General features: G+C 47.4%; 1 protein-coding gene across 1 annotated transcript in view; it reads right to left on the bottom strand.

The window, feature by feature from the left end:
- The window catches only part of CFAP74 (cilia and flagella associated protein 74), a 741,155-nt gene that overhangs the window by 30,858 nt on the left and 692,117 nt on the right, over nucleotides 1-18,180 (bottom strand). Inside the window, exons 34-35 of the mRNA XM_063943052.1 lie at nucleotides 3,736-3,865; nucleotides 2,923-3,077 (exon numbers count right to left, since the gene is read on the bottom strand). Of these exons, the coding sequence (XP_063799122.1) occupies nucleotides 2,923-3,077; nucleotides 3,736-3,865 (285 nt within the window). The remainder of the gene's footprint in view (nucleotides 1-2,922; nucleotides 3,078-3,735; nucleotides 3,866-18,180) is intronic.

Consider the following 18,180-nt stretch of genomic DNA (forward strand, 5'->3'; position numbering starts at 1 on the left):
AAGGATTCTTGTGGCCTCCGCCATTGCCGCTCTGCTCCTTGTTCCGCCTTGACGGTTTATATGTGCCACCACTGTGATGTTGTCTGACTGTACCAGGACAGGTCGACCCTGAAGAAGGCTTCTTGCTTGTAGCAGGCCATTGTAAATGGCTCTTAACTCGAGAACATTTATGTGGAGACACGCTTCCTGGAGCGACCATCTCCCCTGGAAGTTTCTTCCTTGGGTGACTGCACCCCAGCCCCGGAGACTTGCATCTGTTGTACCCAGTCCAGGATACCGAACCGGCGACCTTCTAGGAGGTGAGAACTTTGTAGCCACCACAGGAGAGAAATTCTGGCTCTGGGAGATAGACTTATCTTCTGGTGCATGTGCAGGTGAGACCCGGACCATTTGCTCAGTAAGTTCCACTGAAACACCCGGGCATGAAACCTGCCAAACGGAATGGCTTTGTATGCCGCAACCATTTTCCCCAGAACCCGAGTACAGTGATGGATTGACACACCCGTCAGCAGGGCCGGCGCCACCACTAGGCAGCTTTAGGCAGCTGCCTATGGGCGCTGGCCACTGGAGGGCGGCCCTGCACACTTCCGATGAACGCTTCCTTTATTATGCCCTTAGCTGTGTGCTCCTTCCATTCCCTAAGAGACGAGGAGCAAGGATGCTGCAGCCGCACATCACTTCCCATCAGCTGGCACTAACAGTGTGAGGGCGGATTGTTCTAAGCTGTCCAGCTGCAGAATCTCCCCTCTCTGCGCTACCGTTGTCTTCTCCAACTGCTCTCCTCCCACTGGCCGGCGCTGCCCTTTGCTCCCTGTAGTTTTCTCCTCCCCCCTCGATGTAATGAACTCACTTATTCCGTATCCTCACTGCTGCCCCGCACCACAACAACACGATCTCTCCCACCCTCTCTCACTCATCCCGCATATTACACCGCCTGGCCCACCCTGCGATTGCTACGCCGCATATTCTTAGCCCCCCCCCCCCCCCCACGCACCCTTCATGATTGCTGCCCCCCCACCCCATCTGAATGGGCCAGCCACCACAGATCGGATCTGATCTCTATAACAGATCTGATCTGCGGTACAGTGCTCCCTGCTCCCCACTTGCATGCTGACAGCCGCTGGCTTCGCAGGCAGTGATTGTGGCTGCCGAGCAATGAATGGACCAGCTGCCCAGAAGTAATTTATCTAGTGTATGCAGCCTGCGGCTCCGTGACAACTGGGCACGCAGGCTGCATGGAAGAAGGAATCGGGATCCATGTGAGTCTTGAGGTTATGTTTGTTTACAGCACAGACAGAGAGGAATGTGCAGGCTCTCTCTGTCCTGTGCATGTGTCATCATCACTGCCTGTCTTTGCCGACAGCAAAGAAAAAGACAGGCTGTATTAAATGTTTTTTTCTGTTACAATACCAACTACATTTCAATATTAGGCTCTGGGTTTATGTGTGTGGATATAAAGCGCAACGGAATATGCTGCGCTATATAAGAAACTGCTAATAAATATATATATAATTCCAAATAGACAGCACTCCCAATATATGTAACACAATATATCTATTATCTGGGACCAGGGCTAGATTATAAAAAGGTCAACAGGGACAGTCGTCCTGGGGCCATAACACAATATCTCCCGAATCAGCTACCAGCACTGCAAATAAAATCAGAGCACAACATTTAGTTGTTTCCCCATTCTACCCCCCTCTTTGGATGCCGATGAGCTCCTCACACTGCCCAGGTTAGTCTCGTGTGAAGAAGAAGCATGAAGGGGATTCCGTGCCCTCACCCAGCGGCTCCCTGCTCTGTCTCTGGCCGGCGGTGTGCGGGGCGTGCGTCTGTGGCACCCACCGCCCCAATGTACCTCTAATACCCCTTTTCCACCTCTAAAGCACGGGTCGCAGTCGGGAGCCTGACACTTGTGCTCCCAGCGCCGCCTTTCCATAGACTGTGAACGGGAGCCGTGTCGCATCGACACGGCTTCCGTTTACACTGCACAGCTTACCGGGTTGAACTCGTGTTCAACCCGGTAAGCTACCCGAGTAGGATTCCCGGATCACTTGATTCGGGTTGACCCTTTTCCACTAGCAAAAAACACGGGTAAAGACAAAATATGTCAGGATATGTGTGGACTGTACAGAGAGGAGGAATTGAAGGTCAAGTGGCTGGGAGCGGAACTTATAAGAAGCTACCTCTATACTTTCACCTGACGGACTGGGAAGAGGCGGGGTGAGGGGGGGGGGGGGGGGCTGCTGTAGTTTTGCCTAGGGTGCCGAAAAGCCTTGCACCGGCCCTGCTTACATGAGGGTGTAATATGGGCTGCATTGGCTTACATGAGGGTGTAAGACGGCCCACATTTCTGCGCCCAAGGCACAATAAGCACGGAATACTCCTATATCCAACAACTACATCAAAGGAAAAAAAACTTTATAAACCTCCTCCTTCAGCCGCCATTATCTTGTCATGCTAAGCTTTGCATCTACCATTATATACGGGAACAAATGTGCAAAAATAAGCACAAAATAGAATTTGCACTAAGTAGTTGCAATTTTAATACAAGTGACTTTTCTACTTGTTGTGACCTGTTTAGTACATTCAGATCGCACAAAGAATAACCCCAAGACTCATTAAAATATATAAGATTTGTTCCCTTGCGTAGCAATTGGGCCAGCAGCGGAAAAAAAGTATTTAGGTTTCATTTTTATGTTGGCACAATAGTCCGATAATAATATATTACATGCTAAGTAAGAAACTAGGACACCTTTGATAAAGTATCTTTTGTTGTAATAGCTCAGTGTGTACTGTGTACATATTTTCAGTTTATATGTGTGTCTGTTATGTCTGTGTTAATAAAAATTAAAATGACCTAGATCTATTTAAGGTAGATTTATAGAGGAAAAAAAAATATCTGTAATTTGATTTTCTTACCTTACCAAAGAGCTCCACCATGAGTATGTCAGAGAATTGCATGCTTTCATGGTCTGGTGTGAAAGAAACTGTGAAATCTTCAGAACTGTCAGGGTGAATGATGCCCTCTACAGGAGTCACGCTGAAAACACTTCTCCCATTGTAATTTTGAGGCCCTAGAAAAGTGTGCATACATGTGAGACAGGTGTTTGTTAGCAAACCATATAACAGCAATAACATCAATGTTGGCTTCATAATCATTTTCAATGTAACTGTTTCCGTAATCATATTTTTAACCATGAATATTTCAAAGAGCTCTTATTGGGGTAGTTGTATCAAGCCTTGGAGAGAGATAGTGTGAAGTTGGCCAAAGCAACACATAACCTTATGTCATTTCAAAGACTACTAGAAGCTAATTTCTGCTTTGGACAACTTTTCCAATTTTTCTGTCTCCTAGTCTTGATACATCTCCCCCATTACATGGTAGAAAGGTAGCACTGTGGTTAGCACTGTTGCAGCAGAATACTGGGGATATGAGTTCTATCCTGTGTGAAGTTTGTATGTTCCCAAACTGTATAGGGACAGGTAGTCAAGAATAGAAGACTGAAGAATAATTACTACGGTAGATCACTGGATGCTTGTCTACACCGGGACAAGTTATTCCCAGTTTTGCAAAGCAGATACTGTAGTTCACATGTGATGTGACTGATATATCTGAAAGAGTGAAGCACACTAACGTAATATAAGTAAAATACAGATAAAGACAGAGGATGCAGTACATATATAAGACACATATACAAGTGTATAATGCGTAGGATTTATTAGTATATTTACCCACAAAGTTTAGCGATGATTTCTGGGGGGATATGAAGTTTGGGAGATTCTGCAGCTCATTGTACCGGGTCACTGACAGACTCCCCAGCTTAATGGAATAAATCACTGGCACTGAAGATGTGTTGTTCAACTGAAACCATAACAAAAGAGAGACCCAACAAAGCTAACCAATTAACAGTGCAATAACATTAAGGCTCAAAAAAATAGGATTTTAATACCTACCAGTAAATCCTTTTCTCTTAGACCGTAGAGGATGCTGGGGACTCCAAAAGGACCATGGGGTATAGACGGGATCCGCAGGTGACATGGGCACACTATAAGACTTTGAATGGGTGTGAACTGGCTCCTCCCTCTATGCCCCTCCTCCAGACCTTAGTTATAGAACTGTGCCCAGGGAGACGGACATTTCGAGGAAATAATTTATTGTGTAAACACGGTGAGTGTCATACCAGCTCACACCTCAAACATGCCGCAGAACGTGGCCTTCAATAGAACACCAGCCGACGGCATGAAAAAATATACAGCAATATGCTGACCGAAATTGTAACACAACCTGTGTGTAAACACGACCAATAATAGCAAACCGCATGCCATGGCATGAATAATGTCAGCAACATACTGACTGAAAAGCAACCCAACATATGTACCATAACCAATAACTGCAGATACAGTACGCACTGGGACGGGCGCCCAGCATCCTCTACAGACTAAGAGAAAAGGATTTACCGGTAGGTATTAAAATCCTATTTTCTCATACGTCCAAGAGGATGCTGGGGACTCCAAAAGGACCATGGGGTCTATACCAAAGCTCTAGAACGTGCAGTAGAGTGCGGATGACTCTGCAGCACCGAATTGCCCAAACAAGAGGCCTCAACAGCCAGGGTATTAAACTTGTAGAATATTTTCAAAATCGTTTGAACCCAACAAAGCAGCTGCTCTGCAAGGCTATAAACCCGAGACCCCTCGGGCAGCCGCCCAGTATGAGCCCACCTACTTGGTAGAATGGGCCTTCATCGATATCGGTAACGGCAATCCAGCCGTAAAACGAGCAAGCTTAATCGTATTACAGAGCCAACGTGCAATAGTCTGCTTGGAAGCAGGAACCCCAATATTGTTGGGAGCATATAGGATAAACAGAACCACCGTTTTCCTGATCTGAGCCAATCTGGCAACACAAATGTTCAAAATTCCGACCACATCGAGATACTCCGATGTCGCCCAGGCGTCAGTAGCCACCAGCACCACAACAGGGTGGTTCAATTGAAACCGATGAAACCACTTTTGGCAGAAACTGCTGCCAAGTTCTCAACTCCGCTCTATCTTCATGGAAAATTAAACAGGGCTCTTGTGAGACCAAACCGTCAACTCAGACACCTGGCTTGCGGATGCCAAGGTCAACCACATGACCACTTTCCAAGTGAGTAATTTCAACTTGACCATACTGAAAAGTTCAATCTAAGAAATTGCAGTAACCGCAACACCACGTAAAGATCCCATGGTGTCTCAGAGGTACAAAGGGAGGATGGATGTGTAAGACTCCTTTTACGAAAGTACAAAACTCTGGAAAGGAGGCCCATTGTTATTTTTGGAAGAAAACCGATAAGGCTGAAATCTGAACCTTAATCGAGCCCAACCTAAGATCACCTCCACACGATCTTGTAAGAAAAGCAAGGAGAAAACGATCCAACTGGAATTCTTCCGTAGGAACTTTCATGGATTCATACCAAGACACAAAATTTCCCCCAGTTATCCACTCCTGGAACAAACATTGCTGAAAGAGCGCGTAAATGTTTTCGTCGCCCAGCGGAAAAACTTTCTGGCTTCTGCCATTTCTTCTCCGGTTATTGTCTGTAGAAAACTGTTATAAATGGCCCTTAACTCTAGACCGTTAACGGGGCGACAAGTATCCTAACATGACACTTGTACTCAGTGAGAATTGCACCGCTACCACAGGATCAACATACTGGTCTTGAAACCATGATTATCCCAGGTGAGAACCGGACCACTTGTCCAACAGGTCACGCTAAACACTCAGGCCTGCAACCTGTCCACTGAATGGTCTTGTAGGCCCCAACCAACTTTTTCAGCAACTGAATGTATCGAAGGATTGACACCGTTACAGGTCTGCCAGACTCTGAATTCTCAGAGCTTCCCCCTTTTTTTTTTTGGAAGCAAATAAACTCTTCTCAGTACTGCCTCTAAAAATATTGCCCAAGCCGATCTCTGCATCGTTGGGACCAACAGGGATACTGGCAAGTCCTGTTGTTGAAGAACTGTCAAGGAGAAAACAAGTTTTGCACCATGTAGCTACTTGATCTCTCCGTAATTCGGAGAGCGATCCAGTACAGAATAAATATGACTCCTTACTATCGAAGGAAACCCATCCTACCGCCATCACCCTGGTGAAATGGTAACAACAATCCTGAATCGCAAACCTCAGGCAAGCCTAATGCGGAAGAAACCGTAATTAGACCTCCTTACTCCACTTTCAGAGTGGAGAACCCTGCCATGAGAGATTCTCTCATGGAGCTTAAGTAGGAAAATTGGGATTTGTCTGACCGAGTCGTCCGGCCTCGGGAGCACGGAAAAACTTGAACAGCAGCTGCTTCTTTTTCTTTTATGACCGGAATAGCAGGACAATGACCTGATCCTGACACAACTCTTGTATTGCGTCACATACTACCTCCCTATCATGAGGAGGCTCGGTAAGGTTGATTTGAAAAAAAATCAGTGAGGGGGACGTATGGAACTCCCGTATGTCTCCCTAGGGACTCTATCCTTAACTCACTGGTCCATGTCCTTTCCAGGACTGACTGAAGAGTTTTAGACGAGGTCCCACCTGTGTGGGTCCCCGCAAGATAGACCCAACGTCCCACGGTGGACGTTGCAGAAAGAATGGATGATTTCTGCTCCTGTGAACCTGAAAAGGCAGCTGACCTCCTACTTTTTTTTTTTTTTTACCTTCCCTTACCTGCAAAGAAAAGGGAATCCTTATCTATTCGGTCGAAATGACTGCATCCTACAACAATGCGTCACCAACCGTTGTGAGGAAACATAGGGCAAGAAGGTAGACTTACCCGTGGCACCTGCCGAGAGCATATTAACAAGGCCATCACCAACCCAGGCTTCACCTTCATGGGGAAGAGACTCCACTTCTTTTCGGAATCAGCATTTGTGAATCCACAACGCCCTCCTAGCCGAGACCGCCATGGAAGTGGCCCGCGCACCCAAGAGTCCCATCCCTTGCAGTCGCACGGCAGTATGTTGCAATGTTCTAGACATGACCAAACTTAAGGAGTATCACATCTCTCCTCAGGGTAATTATATCGGATGACAAAGTAACCGACCATTTCTGAATACAAGCACTCCCCCCTGCGCATGCAATGCAAGTATAATCAAAGCATATAATTCAAATATCACTTAGCTTCCTGTAAACGATCCTTTGTGACAGGGCCCCGTGCAGAACAGGGGTTGACTCTCACTTTATTCTATCCATGGCGGGAAAAGAATAAACACTCGGACTTCTTGTGATGATTTGAAACCATCTTGTCACGGCTGAGCTAGAGTTATTCAACAGAGCGGCCAGCACATGCAAGGAAAAGTTTTCTTCAGCATTCATTATATATTTTGTATAAATATACCCATTTAAATACACATACACACACATATATCTATATATACATATCTCATATATATATATATATATATATATATTTGTCAGGAACAGCAGGGTCCCTAGTGACATTAATGCGTTCTTAATATGTATGAACATGTACTGAATGCCGATGTTGTGGATCTAATCAGGAAACATTATGGTCGACATAAGATATAGTATTCGTGGCGACAGCCGGGAGTAGTAACTGGGCAAAATAACATGTATGCGACCCCGAGGGGTCTGAGGGAATTATATACATATTTTTTAATATAACGCCCCCACAAATATTACTACGTCTGTGCTCGAGCTACAGATCAATGTTACCGTACCATACATATACAGGTATAGCTTTTTTGAAATGCATCACATCATCATGTTAATTTTAGTGATGTGCACCGGAAATTTTTCGGGTTTTGTGTTTTGGTTTTGGATTCGGTTCCGCGGCCGTGTTTTGGATTCGGACGCGTTTTGGCAAAACCTCCCTGAAAATTTTTTGTCGGATTCGGGTGTGTTTTGGATTCGGGTGTTTTTTTACAAAAAACCCTCAAAAACAGCTTAAATCATAGAATTTGGGGGTCATTTTGATCCCATAGTATTATTAACCTCAATAACCATAATTTCCACTCATTTTCAGTCTATTCTGAACACCTCACAATATTATTTTTAGTCCTAAAATTTGCACCGAGGTCGCTGGATGGCTAAGCTAAGCGACACAAGTGGCCGACACAAACACCTGGCCCATCTAGGAGTGGCACTGCAGTGTCAGACAGGATGGCACTTCAAAAAAATTGTCCCCAAACAGCACATGATGCAAAGAAAAAAAGAGGCGCTGTGTGATTAAGCTAAGCAACACAAGTGGCCGACACAAACACCTGGCCCATCTAGGAGTGGCACTGCAGTGTCAGGCAGGATGGCACTTCAAAAAAATTGTCCCCAAACAGCACATGATGCAAAGAAAAAAGAGGCGCACCAAGGTCGCTGTGTGACTAAGCTAAGCGACACAAGTGGCCGACACAAACACCTGGCCCATCTAGGAGTGGCACTGCAGTGTCAGACAGGATGGCACTTAAAAAAAATTGTCCCCAAACAGCACATGATGCAAAGAAAAAAAGAGGCGCACCAAGGTCGCTGTGTGACTAAGCTAAGCGACACAAGTGGCCGACACAAACACCTGGCCCATCTAGGAGTGGCACTGCAGAGTCAGACAGGATGGCACTTAAAAAAAATTGTCCCCAAACAGCACATGATGCAAAGAAAAAAAGAGGCGCACCAAGGTCGCTGTGTGACTAAGCTAAGCGACACAAGTGGCCGACACAAACACCTGGCCCATCTAGGAGTGGCACTGCAGTTTTCTAGCGAGAGGATGAGTGCTTCCATCCTCATGTGAATCTGAACCACTAGCCATGAACATAGGCCAGGGCCTCAGCCGTTCCTTGCCACTCCGTGCCGTAAATGGCATATTGGCAAGTTTACGCTTCTCATCAGACGCTTTCAATTTTGATTTTTGGGTCATTTTACTGAACTTTTGTTTTTTGGATTTTACATGCTCTCTATGACATTGGGCATCGGCCTTGGCAGACGACGTTGATGGCATTTCATCGTCTCGGCCATGACTAGTGGCAGCAGCTTCAGCACGAGGTGGAAGTGGATCTTGTTCTTTCCCTATTTTAACCTCCACATTTTTGTTCTCCATTTTTTAATGTGTGGAATTATATGCCAGTATCAATAGCAATGGCCTACTACTATATATACTGCGCACAACTGAAATGCACCACAGGTATGAATGGATAGTATACTTGACGACACAGAGGTAGGTAGAGCAGTGGCCTTCCGTACCGTACTGCTATATATACTGGTGGTCACTGTCAGCAAAACTCTGCACTGTACTCCTCCTATATAATATACTGGTGGTCCCCAGTCCCCACAATAAAGCAGTGTGAGCACAGATATATGCAGCACACTGAGCACAGTCATATTAGTTGGTCCCGACATACGTCTGTGTCTCCCATATAGTGTTTTCTTTGGAAAAGCATACAACTTCTGACATGCTGACACTTAATCTCATGAACCAAGTACCATCAGGAGTCGGCAGTGCCGACAGAGGGATTGCCATAGCCGTTTGTGGCAGAGCACTCACACATGCCAACACATGTGTACTAAACACCATCGACCTTACACAGACTATAATGGGTAGATCCCAGTATCTGACAGGGAAAACACATAAAACGTTTACCAACTCATCTACCACACGCTCATTATATGTGTGTATATATATATATATATATAGCTTTATTTTTGCACTAAACAACTGTGCCCCCCCCCCCCCACCCCGTTTTACACAGGGAGCTGTGCAACCGTGTTTTGGCGGGGCCAGCATCTCTGAGGAGAAAATGGCGCTGGATAGAGTGGTGAGGGCTAAGCCACGCCCCCTTATCAGCGCGCTTCAGTCCCGCTAGTTATTTACATTATTATACTGGCAGGGGTCTGTATACAGTGCCTAAGCACTGTATACCACTTTGTCAGTCCATAACATGAGGTATACTGCTGCCCAGGGTGCCCACCCTGCGCCCTGCACCCTTGTAGTGCCGCTTGTGTGTGGGAGCAATGGCACGTAGCGTGACCACTGCGCGGTACCTCAGACTCTGAAGTCTTCTGTTCTTCCTTTACTCACCCGGCTTCTTTCTTCTGGCTCTGTGAGGGGGATGACGGCGCAGCTCCGGGAACATGCAGCTAGGCGCACCAAGTGATCGAACCCTCTGGAGCTAATGGTGTCCAGTAGCCTAAGAAACAGAGCCCTTGAACTCAGAAGAAGTAGGTCTGCTTCTCTCCCCTCACTCCCACGAAGCATGGAGCCTGTAGCCAGCAGGTCTCCTTGAAAATAATAAACCTTACATAAAATCTTTTCAGAGAAACTCAGGAGAGCTACCCTAGTGTGTGTCCAGTCTCTCTGGGCACAGAATCTAACTGAGGTCTGGAGGAGGGGCATAGAGGGAGGAGCCAGTTCACACCCAATCAAAGTCTTATAGTGTGCCCATGTCTCCTGCGGATCCCGTCTATACCCCATGGTCCTTTTGGAGTCCCCAGCATCCTGTAGGACGTATGAGAAATAGGATTTTAATTACCTACCGGTAAATCTTTTTCTCATAGTCTATAAGGGATATTGGGGGAATCTAGTACGATGGGGTATAGACGGGGTCCAAAGGAGCCAGTGCACTTTCAATTTCTTCAACTGGGTGTGCTGGCTACTCCCTTCTATGCCCCCTCCCACAGGCAGTTATAGGTAAAAACATGCCCGAAAGAGAAAGGACATATATGAGAGAGGGAATAAGATAACAAAGAGTGGTGAGATTTACATACCAGCACACCACTAACATATAACAACCAGCAACGGCTGGTAACAACAGCAACAGCTGCACAGGTAACCACATAACAAGAACCTGCAGAAAAGTCAACGCACTGAGGCGGGCGCCCAATGGTGGTCATTCCGAGTTGTTCGCTCGCTGCTATTTTAAGCAGAATTGCTAATAGGCTAAAATCCGGCAGTTCTGCGCATGCGTATGCACAGCAGGGCGCACGCGCTAAGCAATTTTACACAAACCTATGCTATTTTACTCATGGGGCGAACAAAGCTTTTCAATCGCTCTGCTGATCGTAGTGTGATTGACAGGAAGTGGGTGTTTCTGGGCGGAAACTGGCCGTTTTCAGGGAGTGTGCTAAAAAATGCAGGCGTGCCAGGTAAAAACACAGGAGTGGCTGGAGAAACGGAGGAGTGGCTGGCCGGACGCTGGGCGTGTTTGTGCTGTCAAACCAGGAACTAAATGGACTGAGGTGATCGCAATCTACGAGTAGGTCTGGAGCTACTCAGAAACTGCAAGGAAATACTTAATAGCAGAATTGCTAATCTTTCGTTAGCAATTCTGCTATGCTAAGATACACTCCCAGAGGGCGGCAGCTTTGCGTTTGCATTTCTGCTAAAAGTAGCTAGCGAGCGAACAACTCGGAATGATGGCCAATATACCTTATGCACTACGAGAAAAGGATTTACAGATAGGTAATTAAAATCCTATTTTCTCTAGCATCCATAAGGGATATTGGGGGAATCTAGTACGATGGGGACATCCCAAAGCTTCCAGAACGGGCAGGAACATACGGAGACTGCTGCAGCACCGCCTGCCCAAACTGGGTATCCTCTTTGGCCAGGGTATCAAACTTGTAGAACTTAACAAAAGTGTTCTTCCCCGACCAGGTAGCAGCTCGGCATAGTTGTAAGGCCGAGACTCAGGGCCGGATTAACAATGGGGCGGGTGGAGCTGCAGCTCCAGGCCCCCCCAACAGAATAGGCCCACAGCATCTGCTGTGCTGCTGCAGCCAGGAATTTTTTTCCCCAGCTACAGCAGCTTACAAGCTCCGCTCCCTCCTGCCCGCAGTCACCTGTATTGATAGTAGTAGATGGACTGCTACTGTCGGCCGAACGGCTCAAACACATGGGCAGGGGATGAGGGAACTTGGAAGGGGCGGAGCTACACGGGATCCAGGGGGCGGGGCTACACAGGACACTGAGGCTGCCTGCTTCTCACATGGCTGCAGCTGCTGTGAGAGGGAGAGTTGAAGCTGCTGCACATCCAGGGACGGTCCAGCCAGTAAGACTACTCTATGCTGTAGTGTGTATAATGTAGAGGGAATTGTATGTGTGTGTGACTTCCATGTGTATGTATATGTGAGCTTCTGTGTGTGCTATGTGTGTGACTTCCATGTGAACTTGGCTGTGGCTGTGATATAGCGTGGGGGAGGGTGTGTGTTTGATACAGTGCAGGGAATGTGATAAAGCATGGGGGAGGGAGTGTGATAAAGTGCAAGGGAGGGAGTGTGATAAAGCACAGGGGAAGGTAGCGTGATACAGTGCAGGGGGAGGGAGTGTGATAAAGTGCAAGGGAGGGAGTGTGATAAAGCACAGGGGAAGGTAGCGTGATACAGTGCAGGGGGAGGGAGTGTAATAAAGTGCAAGGGAGGGAGTGTGATAAAGCACAGGGGAAGGTAGCGTGATACAGTGCAGGGGGAGGGAGTGTAATAAAGTGCAAGGGAGGGAGTGTGATAAAGCACAGGGGAAGGTAGCATGATACAGTGCAGGGGGAGGGAGTGTAATAAAGTGCAAGGGAGGGAGTGTGATAAAGCACAGGGGAAGGTAGCGTGATACAGTGCAGGGGGAGGGAGTGTAATAAAGTGCAAGGGAGGGAGTGTGATAAAGCACAGGGGAAGGTAGCGTGATAAAGTGCAGGGGGAGGGAGTGTGATAAAGTGCAAGGGGAGTGTGATAGAGGGCAAGGGGAGGGAGTGTGATAAAGTGCAAGGGAGAGCGTATGATAACGCGCAGGGGAGGGAGTTTGACCAAGCGCAGGGGAGGGCGTCTGATAAAGCGCAGGGGAGGGAGTGTGATAAAGTGTAGGGCGCAGGAGAAGGTAGTGTGATACAGCGCAGGGGGAGGGAGTGTGATAAAGTGCAAGGGGAGGGAGTGTGATAAAGTGCAGGGGAGGGCGCCTGATAAAGCGCAGGGGAGGGCGCCTGATAAAGCGAAGGGGAGGGCATCTGATAAAGCACTGGGGAGGGCGTGTGATAAAGTGTAGGGCGCAGGAGACGGTAGCGTGATACAGCGCAGGGGGAGGGAGTATGATGAAGTGCAAGGGAAGGGAGTGTGATAAAGCGCAGGGGGAGGGCGTGTGATAAAGCGCAGGGGGAGGGAGTGATAAAGCGCAAGGGGAGGGAGTGTGATAAAGCGCAGGGGGAGGGTGTGTGATAAAGCGCAGGGGGAGGGAGTGTGATAAAGTGCAGGGGAGGGAGTGTGATAATGGGCTGGGCTCAGAGGAAGGGAGTATGTTAGTGTGATATAGCGAAGGGGGGAGTGTGATAAAGCGCAGGGGGAGGGAGTTTGATAAAGCACTGGGGGAGGGAGTGTGTGACTGTGATAGAGCACGGGGAGGAGCCAATGTTTTTGTTTGAATTTTCCTTTCGGGTGCCAATGTGTCTTAAGAATGATGACCAGCTCAGTGGTATGAATATGAAGTCAATTGTTTTCCCATAACTGGAGATTTCTCAAGGTGATGTAAAAATTTAAAAGTGGTTATATCGTTTGTGTATCGGTGAGTGCCCTGTTAGTGGAAAACCGCCTACGTGTGGTTACCGTTGGATGCAGTGACATTACAGGTAGCACCCTTACTGATGAGACTGCGGGAGGAGTGCATATTGCTTTATAGAACTATATATATATATATATATATATATATATATGGGTGGTATTCATGTGACCGCCGGTCTGCTGACCGACAGTCACATGACGTCCTCCACCAGCCCGACGGGTCACTGTCCCGATGGTCGGCATGCCGACCAACAGGGACTATTTCCACTCGTGGGTGTCCACGACACCCATAGAGTGGGAATAGAACCCGTGGCGACCGCAGGTCGCCACCGAGCCCGCAAGGGGCTTGCTGCACTCGCCCCTCCCTGCTGGGATCCCGGCGTCGGTATGCTGCCGGGATCCCGGCGTCGGTAAGCTGACCGGCGGTCAGGAGACCGCCGGTCAGCCGTACTACACCCATATATATATATATATATATATATATATATAACGTGGTAAATAGTCAGCGGCACTCAGAGACTTTTCAGTGATCAAGAGATGTATTGAAAATTACTGCATGTTCCAACGTTTCGGGTCTGACACGTCCCTTTGTCAAGATGAGTAACTTGAGTTACTCACCCTCAATAAAAACCGAAACCCGCTCCCCTGTCCCCCAATATTTTGTGTATAGCACCAGAATATAATACAGATTGTCCTCTCATTTTGCTTTGTACATTTTAGCAACATTAAAACAGGATTCAGTCAGGATCCCTGTGGTTGGGTTCCTGGCAGTCGAAATACCAACGCCAGAATCCCGACAGTACTCGGAATCCCGACATTGATCACTATCTCAGCGCTGTAATCGCGAACGATTTCACAGAGCACCAGAGATAAGCCGCAAGGGGGGAAGGGGGGGGGGGGGGGTTAGGTTTAGGCTGTGGGGGAGGGATTGAGGTTAGGGTTAATCTGTGGGGAGGGAGAGTGAAGGTTAGGCACCCCCGGGGAGGGTTAGGCTGCGGTGGGTATGTGTGTGTGTGTGGTGGTGGTGGCAGGTTTAGGGTATGGGAAAGGTGGGTTAGGGGGGGTTAGGATCAGGGTTAGCTTAGTTATGTAGTGCATATCGATATTTTCAACATTGGGATGCCGCTGTTGGACTTTTGACAGCTGGCATCCCATACTGATACTAACCCCATTAAAACATAATGGCTGCAGAAGGAGACAGAGGTGCATCACAGGAGCTCCTGAAAAACAGGGCTCCAAACTCATCAAATAGCCCACTCCAGGGCCTCACATTGACACTCAGTGCCCCTCTTGTCCCCCTTATTCCCCCGGCAGCACCCCTGAACGAGCCGCGGATTGCGGCCTAGGAGAAGCCCAAAAGCCGGGACCTCGATTTTCACCCCACACCGGAGGTGGCTCCAGAGACTGACAGATCCGGCCGTGAATAGCGCCCGGACGCCGGACACCCGCACTACTGCTGGCCGCGGCTGAGGGACCTACCACACCACCCGCCGCACACCCTCACCACACAGAGCCGCCGAACATAGCAAAGGCGGGACGAGGCCGCAGGACGATCGGAGGCGGCCCCAGCTGCACACCCACGGCTCCCAGCTGCCACATCTCTGCCGCTCCACTCCTGCTGGGCCCTGTAAGTAATACACGCCACTACACTTATATGAGGGACCCCAGCGGAGCAAGGAGATAGCGGGGCAGTAATTTTACAAAGGGGTGTAAGGGACAGCGGTGACTGGACCCTCCATTATAACCTGCAGTCCATCCACCAGAGGGCCTCGCAGTCTCCATACCCATATTGAGACACTATCTATTTCTAGGCTGGTTAGCCAGATATTGAAGCAAGCATCAGCAGCTGAATAAAACCTCACTCGCCTGACACCCCCTCCCCCCCCCCCCTGATATTAAGCACTTCATACCTTCAAACTTCAATAAGGAGAGGGAAGGGGAGAAAAGGAGAGGAGTAACGTGGAAGCACATAGAAGAAACATAAGCCTGACGCCCCCTGCAGATTGCAGGCTAGAAGTGCACATTAGAGTGAGTCTATAATTGCTATGGACAAATTCATGTCTAAATCATTACGTAACCCACGGGGTGCTCAGTCGGGTAAAGGCAAAAATCGTGAAAATCCCGCTAGTAGTGCCCCTGCCTCCCCGACGTATAGTCAAGGCTCTAGCCCCCGGGGACAACCCGCACCAATTATGGATCCATCCAAATCCCTCTCCACAAATGAAATCACAAACATACTATCATCCCTGCTAGATCAAAAACTGGCACCTTTGAAAACCTCTCTAGATTCAGCGCTCGCACAACTCACAGCCCATGATCAACGTATCTCGGAGGCAGAGCAAAGAATCTCGGATCTAGAGGATGATCTATCAGCAGCTAAAACAACTCAGGTGGAACACGACAAACTGATGACATCTCTGCAAGACAAATTAGAAGATTTGGAAAATCGGAATAGAAGAAATAATGTACGACTGGTGGGCTTACCAGAATCTGTGAAATTCTCAGAACTCATGGTTCTGGTCTCCCAGTGGCTACCCAGAGAGCTAGGATGCGTATCTGCTACGGGTTCCATCTTAGTGGAACGTGTCCATCGAATTGGTCCTGATCGTCAGTCCGGCAGAGATAGACCCAGGCCGGTCATCATGAGAATTCTCAACTACGCCGATAAGGTTCGATTGCTGGAGGCCTATAGAAGACACACAGATCTCCGATACCAAGACTCCAGAATTCTACTATTCCAAGACTTCTCATATCTGGTTGCTGCAAGACGACGAGAATTCTCTCCTATTTGCAAACGCCTCTTCGAGATGGGCCACAGATTTGCGTTATTGTATCCAGCTAAGCTGAGAATCACCTATGGTGGAAAAATCCACTTTTTTGAAACAGCGCAAGAGGCTAGAAATTTTGTGAACTCCCTGGATGCAGCTCTTCTATCGGGTACAGATGATGCTGACTGACTTAATACACCCTTCTCAAGTGGGTTGATCGCCACCATTACTTGACTCATTTATGTTTCAGTCAAATAACGCCTTTTTGTTTGATAAGCTGAATAGTAGGTATTTATACACTGTGAAGAAGGCTTACTGTAGCGACCGGAGCCTGGAGAAGGCTATGGTGCGACGGTACCATATTGGTTGTGTTCTACTAATTTTCTCTCTATATAACTTTTCCCATGTACGATTGTCTCTGACATTGTTTTGTTTGTTTCCTCCCTTTCCCCTCACCCTCTTTTCTCATCTTTTGTCATATTGTTTTAGAATATGGTGCTCCTGGTTGCCAGGTTGGAGAATATCCTCCTCCCATATTTTACTGCTCTCCATTTGGAGATTGTTCTTGTTTAACAGGGCGCCCATTTGGGTTCGCAAAAAGTTAAAATGGTTTTATAACTTAGTTCATAATATTGACACTGTGCACACACATGGTTCATGTATAATGATAGGAATGTATCTGAGGTTTTACACTTATTATTTATCATCAACGATCCACATCGGTCCGCTCGCTGGGACGGACTGGGATCGACAGCTATGGTATATTATTCCCCGTGAATGGCCTAGGGTTGGTATCGGCTGAATGCCGCCGACTCATGACCCTTCCACAATAAAGCAGTCACGATTTCGATTAGTATCCTGGAACGTAGATGGACTTAATACTCCAATTAAACGGAAAAAGGTACTGGCCTGTCTGAAACGACTGAAACCAGATATAGTATTATTGCAGGAAACTCATTGGCGGATGTCAGATCCGAATGTATTACGGGACACGTGGGTTGGAGAGTATAGAACAGCTTCTTTCACATCCAAACGTAGAGGAGTACTAACTATCCTCAATAGATCACTCCCTGCCACTATCTTAGATAGCTTGGTCGACCAAGAGGGTAGATTCCTGTTTTTGAAAATAAAAATACTAAATACGCCCTATACGATAGCCAACATATATGCCCCTAATGGCCCTAACGCATCATTCTTTTCTGATATCTACAAAAATTTGCAAGATTGGGCAGAGGGAGAAATTATCATGGGAGGAGACTTTAATTGTGTACAGTCAGCTGGTATTGACAAAACAGCTACATCCGGCACTCATACGATCACCACTCCACCCTCACTCACCTTACTCACCACTTCTCTACGACTGTCCGACCCCTGGAGAATTCGTAACCCAGACGCTCGCGAATATACCTTCTACTCCCACCCACACCATTCCTCCTCCAGATTAGACTATTGGTTGATCACTGATTCTCTTTTACATCATGTAGTGGATACTAAAATTGAACCAATCTCACTCTCGGACCATGCTCCGATTTGGTTATCAATCAACCTAGATACTCCCTTACCTAGGTCCTATAACTGGCGTTTCCCCGCTTACTTAGAAACTTCTGAGGACTTTAAACAATTTCTCACCAGAGCCTTCCTTAACTACACTGAGGATAATAAGGTTCATGAGAACGACATTAATTTGTTTTGGTCGGCTTCCAAACCAGTTGTCCGAAGACAAATATTAGAATACGTTTCCAGAAAACGTAAACAACTGAATACCCAGCTGAGTGACCTGAGCAAGGCTTTGACCGCAGCGTATAACACACTGACATTAAATGATTCCCCAGACAACAGACAAAATTATATTGATGCGAAACATCTCTATGATGCACTTTGCACCGAGAGAGC

The sequence above is a fragment of the Pseudophryne corroboree genome, chromosome 10 (assembly GCF_028390025.1).
Source record: "Pseudophryne corroboree isolate aPseCor3 chromosome 10, aPseCor3.hap2, whole genome shotgun sequence".
NCBI classification, from domain to species: Eukaryota; Metazoa; Chordata; class Amphibia; order Anura; family Myobatrachidae; genus Pseudophryne; species Pseudophryne corroboree.